The sequence below is a fragment of the Physeter macrocephalus genome, chromosome 5 (genome assembly GCF_002837175.3).
Source record: "Physeter macrocephalus isolate SW-GA chromosome 5, ASM283717v5, whole genome shotgun sequence".
Classification (NCBI taxonomy): Eukaryota; Metazoa; Chordata; class Mammalia; order Artiodactyla; family Physeteridae; genus Physeter; species Physeter macrocephalus.
The window spans coordinates 22,895,176-22,903,834 of record NC_041218.1 but is presented as its reverse complement, the minus strand read 5'-3'; the positions used below and the strand labels follow the sequence as shown (position 1 = coordinate 22,903,834).

The window sequence follows — 8,659 nt, the reverse complement described above, 5'->3', positions numbered from 1 at the left end:
AGGCTCAGCGGCCACGGCTCACGGGTCCAGCCGCTCCGCGGCATGCAGGATCCTCCCGGACCGGGGCACGAACCCACGCCCCTCGCATCGGCAGGCGGACTCTCAACCACTGCGCCACCAGGGAAGCCCTGCTGGTTTCTTTTTGCTGTGCTAGCAGACATTGATTATCATTGCTTAGATCTATTATGTCATTAGGGGTTACCACCCTCCCATTTTATTTTTGTGTTATTTCATTTTGTTTTTTATGACATTGACTTATTGGCAAGATCAGTCTAACTATTATGGAGACTGTCCCTCTGGATTTGTTAGATCATTTCACATGCCACTTAATTTGTTCCTTTGTCCCCTGAAAGTTCCTATAAACTGGACATTAGCACTTATATCTTCACTAATTCAAGTTAATGTTTTTCCATAGGTGATACTGTGTACTTCATATTACATCATGTTAGTGGGTACATACTGTCTGCATGCACTTATTTTGAAGGCTCCTCTCCAAATCATGTCGATACCCATCAGTGTACCCACACTCCACGTTAAAAATCAGCTGTAACCTTTTAAAAAGGTGTTTTTTTAAAAAAAAATAAATTTATTTATTTATTTACTTTTGGCTGCATTGGGTCTTCATTGCTGCGCGAGGGCTTTCTCTAGTTGCGTCAGGCGGGGGCTACTCTTCGTTGTGGTGCGCAGTCTTCTCATTGCGGCGGCTTCTCTTGTTGTGGAGCATGGCCTTTAGGAACGCGGGCTTCAGTAGTTGTGGCACATGGGCTTAGCTGCTCCGCAGCATGTGGAATCTTCCTGGACCAGGGCTCAAATCTGTGTCCCCTGCATTGGCAGGCAGATTCTTAACCACTGAGCCACCAAGGAAGTCCTAAAAGGCTTTTAAAATAATTTAATAATTTTAAATTTAGTTCAGAATAAATCTTTCATTTTGTTTTTGGAATTTAAATTGGTTATATATTTATGTAACTATATGAGATGGTTTTCAGTTGATTGGTTAATATCATCTTATTTTTGTAGATTTTTTTCCTTCTTATTATGAAGAATTTTTAACATATACAAAGGTGGGCTAGCTCCCCATCCACTTCTCCCTCCTTATCAAAAGGATTGATAAGGATTGTGTTATCAAAAATTATTTTTAATGAGATATAATTCATGTACCATAAAATTCACTTTTCCAAGTGTACAATTCAGTGGTTTTTAATATATTCACAAAATTGTGTAACCATCACCACTATCTAATTTCAAAACATTTTCGTAACCCTAAAAAGAATCCCTGTACTCCTTCTTCTTTCCCCCAGCTCCTGGCAACCACCAATCTCCTTCTCCATGGATTTGCCTATTCTGGACATTTTTTAATGAACAGAATCATATAATATGTGGTCTTTTGTGATTGGCTTCCTTCATGTAGCATAATTTTTCAAAATTTATCCATGTATCAGTATTCCACTTTTTTATTGCCAAATAATATTCCATTGTATGGATATACCATATTTTGATTATTCATCAGTCCATGGACATTTGGGTTTTTTCTACTTTTGGGGTGTTGTGAATAATACTGCTATAAGCAGCAATGTACACATCTTTGTGTGGATGTATGTTTTCATTTCTCTTGGGTATACACTTAGGAGTGGAATTGCTGGTTCCTATATTATTTTGAAGCAAATAAGTGACTTATATAATTTTATCCACACATATTTCAGTATGTATATCTAAAAGATAAGGACTCTTGGGGAGTTCCCTGGTGGTCCAGTGGTTAGGACTTGGTGCTTTCACTGTCATGGCCGGGGTTCAATCCCTGGTCGGGGAACTAAGATCCCACAAGCCATGTGGCACGGCCAAAAAAAAAAAAACGAAAGGAAAAGGATTCTTGTTAACATAGCCACAATAATATTATTCCACCTAAAAATTAACAATTCTTTAATGTCATAAAATATTCAGTGTTCAGATTTCTAGTGGTCTCATCAATGCTTTTTGCCCCAGTTTTTATGAGTCAGTATTCACATAAGGCTTACTATTGCACCCTAGGGGTCTTCCCAGGACAGACCCCCCCCCCCCATGTCCTCTACCTGCTGCTTGTTTGCAGAAAAGCTTTAGTCTCTCAGGCCTCCCCTAAGTCACAAAAGGCTGGCTCAAGAGTTAATGTCTGGAAGAATGTGAACATGTAACAAAAGATAGCAGTTGGGCCAGGAGAACTGGTGACAATTTAAACAATACATCAGCCACATAGTATAGTCACAGAACCTTTAGTTCCTTCCTGAAGGACATAGACGACAGTGTCTGATGTGCATTCCTGAGTTGTTTTACAGATACTGAAACCCCCACCAGATGGAAGAAGCTAACTGAATGATGACCATGAACACTTAGCCCCCAGACAGGCTGGAGCCTTAAGACTGATGATGTTAACCCCTGTGACATCACCCTGTTACCTCACCATCAACCAATCAGAGAATTATGCACAAGCTGATCACACACCCTGTGACTCTCCCTCACCTTGCCTTTAAAAACCCTTATCTAAAATCCATCTGGGAGTTCAGGTCTTTTGAGCATTAGCTGCCCCTACTCCTTGTTTGGCGCCTGCAGTAAATGCTGCACATTCCTTCCTTGGCTTTACCGTGCATGGGTGAGTGGACCTAAGTTTGGTTTGGTAATGCTACTAAAGGGTGAATGTTATTGCAAATCATTGATATACCTCTTAAGTTGCTCTCTTTTAAAACAGCTTTATTGAGATATAATTCACATATCATATAATTTACTGATTTAAAATGAAGTCAATGTTGTTTCATCTATCTCACCATCCACTTCTCCCATGTTATTTAAAATTTTTTGGAGATATAATTCACATAACATAAAATTCTCCCTTTTCAAGTGTACAATTTAGTGGTTTTTAATATGTTAACAAAGTTGTGCAACCAATTCCAGTCAAGATTTTTAATATATTCACAGAGTTATACAATCATCACAAGTCTCTTTTTAATCTATAGATTTTATTTCCCTTCAAATCTTTTTCCTCTGGAATTTTTGTTAAAGAAATTTGCTTGTTTATCCTGTAGAATATCCATAGTCTGGATTTTGCTTTCTGCATCTCTGCAGTATTTTTTAATGTTCCTCTGTCCTCCATATTTCCTATAAATTGGTGGTTAGATATAGACCTCTGATGGGATTCAGGTTCAATTTTTTCCTACAAGACTACTTCATAGTCATGTTTACATTCTAGAGGCATGTATGTTTCAACTTTCTTTTTGTGATAACAGCACTGGTTGATGCTCAGTGGGTTGATCTCTGAATTCATTAGAGGTTGCAAAATGGTGATAGTCTATCACTCATTATTTATTACTTGGAATACTCCTATAAAAAGAAAATTTTCTTCATCTACTATTTGGTTACTCAATGCTACAGTTTCTTTATAAAAATATTGATTAATTTTGATTTTCATATTTTAGAGCCATAGACTTTTTTTTCAGGCCTCAAACATTTTTGTAAGCAGTGCTTTCTACTGCTTCATGGGTAAAATACCTGCCCACAAGGCCTGAAAGTAGCAAAATAAGGAGGCGGGGCTGGTGGGACATGAAATTTGCACCAAGAGGATATGCATCCTCAGCTCCAGCAGATTTTCTTTTTTCTTTGCATTACGTAAGGTTCTCCTACATGAAACGTCACGCAAAAAAAAAAAAAAAAAAAAAAAGCCACCAGATCTAAGAATCTTGAAAAGTTTTGTTTCCCTTGAGGAATTAATATGGTTTTCCCTTACCACTCATAAACGTCAGTGAACAATCTATTTTCCCACTTTGCACTGTGCCCAGTAAGTTCAAAGCCAAATTTTCTGTTTAATTTAGGAACAATAGGAATTCCTGATCTGTACATCTACGTTTTTCTTTGATCTTGATCCTCCGTACCTGTTCCTGTCTTCCAGATGATTCAAATTTTCTGTGAGCAAAAAGGAATTTGAACAAAAACATTTACATAGCCATCAGTCATCTATGAAAGAACATTTTTCTTGGGACTCTTAATTCACTGCTGGGTGTTATTTTAACAATCCTTCTAACGTAATAAGCCTGAGACGGCTTCTCATTGGGGTCTTAATTTGTATTCTATGATTACTGGTGAGCTTCAACATCTTCCCATGTTTGTTAACCAGGTTTAAAACTGTTTGTTTGCTTGGGACGTGGCTTATATTGAATTAGGGAGGATTTCCGCCAGTCGACTGAAAGACAGACAAATGAAACCTCATTCTTACAGTTAAGCTTTGACTCCGCCCCCTGTTTTTTTCCCCTCGAAGAGAGCTCTTTGTGTAGTGTGGGAAAGGGATCTAAGCCTGTAAAGCTGGCAGAACACAGTACTGCCTCAAAATATCTGTATTACGTGCGCGTCCCGTTCCTGAATCCTGACACGCCTGAAGTCGCCACTGGGACTCTCTCGGCAGGCGTGGCCTCTCTCACTCGGCCTTCGATTGGCTCGCCTGATCCCGCAGGAGTCACCGCGACGCGGGCTTGCTTAGCGCGGTGGATGCGAGTGATGAGTGGCTGCTTCTGCCTTTCTCTCCCCCCACTTTTTTTTTTAGCCATAGCTATGGTTACCACGTCTCTCCCCGCCTCCCTCCACCTACCAAGAAGAGGACTGGCCATTGGTTTTCTGTCACCAAGTCCATCAGTCATTGGCCGCTGGTGAGACAGGGCGCTCCCCCTTCCCCTGTCTCCCGGGTCTCTTGAGGAGCCCAGGAAGGAGGCTCGGCTAGTGCCGCCGGGCCACGGGCTGCCGCGATCGGATTGCAGCCGTCGTTAGCGGGTCATGTCGGCCGCCCAGGGCTGGGACAGGAACCGCCGGAGGGGAGGAGGCGCCGCAGGCGGTGGTGGCGGCGGCGGCGGAGGTAGCGGGGCCGGCGGGGGCAGTGGGGGCAGCGGGGGTCGGGGGACCGGCCAGCTCAACCGCTTCGTGCAACTCTCCGGGCGGCCGCACCTGCCAGGTGAGTCGTAGGGCATGGTCCTGACAGCTCGCGGGCGTTGGCGGGAAGGTGACTGCTACCTTTTCTTTTCTCCCTGTCTTTCTTTTCCTTGGGAGGAGGAAAGGCAGGCCCCACGCATAGCAAAGCGACTGGGGCTTAGAGAAAAGGAAAGGTGTCTTTGATATCGGGGAGGGAACAGGAGCACAGCGGAAAAAAAAGTATTTTTGCTCTGTTGAAAGCTCTGTGCTGAGAGTTGTGTTTTCTTTTCAAAGGAGAGGCTGCTGTCTCATTGACATTCTCAAATGTTTCGCTTACTCGGTTTCCAGTCTCGTCCTCTTCCGCAGTTTGATCTTGTAAAAGAAAGACATTGGCGCCTAGCTGTGGGAAATTATCTTTAAGGAGAGAAAAGGGAAGAGCATCCCAAAGAGTGATTTTTGTAAAAAAACCACCTCGAGTGTGTAAGAGTTAGGCATTCTGAAACAAGAAAGGAGGAGGAAGTGGGGTGGGTGGGAGGTGGGTGGGAGGTGGGTGGGGAACAGAACCAAGAGAATTAGGGAAAACTAGTCGAATTATTAATATTTTGGAACGTAGAGAGACAGAATAGATAGTGTGTATGGATTTTAACTGGGGGGGGGGGGGGGGGGGGGGGGGGGGGGGGGGGAACAGAACCAAGAGAATTAGGGAAAACTAGTCGAATTATTAATATTTTGGAACGTAGAGAGACAGAATAGATAGTGTGTATGGATTTTAACTGGAGAAAATGAAGGTCAGGAATATACTCAGTAACAAAATTATGCTGTGTCTACCATATGAAAACAGCTGATTGAGAACTGGAAAAATGTACCCAGTGTGATTATTTCACGTTTTTGTCTACAATTTCCTATCCTTGTGTCCTTGTGTTCAGATGCCTTGAAAGACAGACAAATCAAATCGATGTGTGTGTGCAGCAAATTTAAAGAACTACATTTGTAAGTGAATATTCAGAATAGTAGAATGAAGGTGTACTGCCCAGAATGTCAAATATTATATTGGGCAAGCTTATTTTTACCATGACGAGAACTATCAAGAATGTGTGTTAATCTTTCACCATGTTTTTTGTGAATAAGATTGAAGCTGATTTTATCAGTGATATATTTGTTTAGCTGATGAGTTTTGAGAATATGAGGGTTTTTGAATTGTGTTTACTACCATGCCTTGTATTTCTAAGTAGTCAAAAATTATTATTTGATTAATTTGAAGATAAAGGGAATTTTGCATATTCAATGAGACAATTGCTTGTGTTTGTGATAAGGTTATTGATGTATGCTAGAAATGCACATGAATTCATTTATATGTGCCATTAAAATTAACAGTGAAGCAGTTTTAGTCAAATATATAATACACCAAAAGTTGAGTTTGAGATGATAGTATCAGAATGGGTATTCTTAAAATTGCTAAATATATGCTCTTTAACATGAAAAAGAGCAAAAGGAGAAATCTTTTTTTCTTACCCCAAATTAATAGCAAAAAATTTCATTTTTGTGTATTGACAGGTTAGAAGATAAATCTGTTACCAAAGACTATAACCAGTTTGTCCTCTACTACTGCAATCTTAGGTCTTTGATCTTAGATTAATTATACCATAGGCTTCATATAGGCATTCCCAGGCTTGAAGAAACTGATTGGTGCACTTCCTAACTGCCACCACCTGATGGCAGTGGAGGCCATAATTTCTGAAAAGGGGTTTAGGTGTGGAGCTATTTCTGCATTCTCTTAGCACACAAGGCCAAGAACACCCATTTGTCTAGAGGTGAAGATAAATGTGTTTAAACTGTGAAAATTCATGCAGTGGGGCCATCAGCTCTTCTTTTCTGCTTTCTTTTCTCCTTGACTGGCACTTAATTCTCCCTTCCCCAAGTAGGAAGACTGTCTTCTCTTCACTCTCAGAATTAAGAACATCTGATATTTCAGTATATACTTTGAAATTCTTTCACACCAATTCTTTATTTTTACAAGTATTGCATTTTAAGCCTTACCTCTCCCCTTGATTGAAAGATTTTATTTTGTTATGTTTAAAAAGATTTTAGGTGATGGGGAGGGGTAGATCTAGGCCTGTTTTATAGCTGACCATGGAGGTTAAAAAATAATAAGTTTTTGAGCTTTCTCCCACCTTTGAATTCTAATCCCATTTTCCATTTTTCATCCTTCTCTAGCAAGATTTTCAGATATTGGGCACTCAGAACCCTTTCTTACTTTTTTGCACATCTACCCTCTCTCTAGCCCCCAAAGAAACAAAACAACAAAATCAAAACAACCTGGTCTTGGAGTGTTCTCTCTTTCAGTGATAGCATCTTTATTCCTGCAGTTACACAAACCTGAAACTTGGGCATCCTCCTTAAGGGTTTCTTCTTCCTTGCATTTCAGGTGTAATCAATCACCAAGTCCTATTTATTTTATTTGTGCCATAACTCCAGTCCATGCTGGCATCATCCTTGATTTAGGTCTCCTGCACCAGCTTTCTAAGCAGTCTTCCTGCTTCTACTCTTGCCCTCCAGTTTGTACAGCACACTAATCTTTTGCAAGCACAAGTCTGTTCTCATCTCAGCTTACAACCCTTTACTAGCTTTTCATCGCTCTTAAGATGAGGCAAAAATCCTTAATATGGCCTAAAAGCCGCCGCATGGTCTGGCCCCTCTCTAGCTCTCCAGATAACCCTACATCATGTTGTCTTGCTCTTTGATCTTTTTCTACCTCCTTAGATCATGCTCCCTTCTGCCACAGTGCCTTTGTCCTTACTATTCCATCATACAGCAACCCTCTTACTCCTCCTTCTGTTCTTTTTTTAAACTTATTTTCCATTGGATCTCAGCTTGATCACACTGTGTTTTTCAGGGAAGTCTTCTCTGACCTTCTATTTGTTCTTTTCTCCCTATACACACTCATGCTATCATGTGGTTCTCCTTGGGCATATATTACCATTTGTGTGTGATTCCTTGATATGCATGATTTGCTATTCTTTATATATATATATATACACATATACATCAAATATATATGTATATATACATGTATACATACATATATATTCTTAAATTCTAAATTAATACATTGGCATTATGTGTAAGCAATTAAGTACTTGTGAGTGTGATTGGTTAGTGTGGTTCAATTCCCTGTAGCCCCATTGACTCTGGACAAATGGATACAATCAATTTCTTAAACATAAGAATAGTGGACTAGACTCTGCATCCACGGAGGCAGCACAAATAATGTTTCGTGAAACCTTGTTTGAGCAGCTTCTTACCTTTTTTCTGTCTCCTAAAATACAATAGTGATTATGTGTTTGCCCCATAGGCCAAGAAATTCATAGCTTCTTAGTCCTGGATTTCTCCTAACTCATAATCTCTGTATACGCAGTAAAGAACAGGGACAGTGCTCTCTGTAGAATAAGTATGCAGGCGTAGAGCTCAGGGGCAAGGAGATCATGGGGACAATGAACCCACATTACTGTTGTGATTTAAGTATGTGAATTTGAGTAAATGCCATGTGTTTCTTGGGGAAACAGTTAAACATTGTTGCTAATGTAGGAACTGGAAAACTGACAAAGAGGAGGAAAAATATAACAATTGGTAAAGCTGGGTAAAAATAATACTGAAAATCTTAACTTAAAAATTTTCAGGGCTTCCCTGTTGGCACAGTGGTTGAGAGTCCGCCTGCCGATGCAGGGGACGCGGGTTCGTGCCC

General features: G+C 40.5%; 1 protein-coding gene across 6 annotated transcripts in view; it reads left to right on the top strand.

The window, feature by feature from the left end:
* The first annotated feature begins 4,545 nt into the window (after positions 1–4,545).
* KLHDC10 (kelch domain containing 10) overlaps positions 4,546–8,659 on the top strand; it is a 60,932-nt gene continuing 56,818 nt past the window's right edge. For 4 of the 6 annotated variants that reach the window (XM_055084839.1, XM_055084838.1, XM_028489758.2 and 1 more), the window contains exon 1: positions 4,695–4,864. In XM_055084839.1, the coding sequence (XP_054940814.1) occupies positions 4,786–4,864 (79 nt within the window). In that variant the 5' untranslated portion in view covers positions 4,695–4,785. Of the gene's footprint in view, positions 4,961–8,659 lie in introns of all 6 variants that reach the window. The other 2 variants (XM_024128267.1, XM_028489756.2) reach the window with 2 other exon arrangements.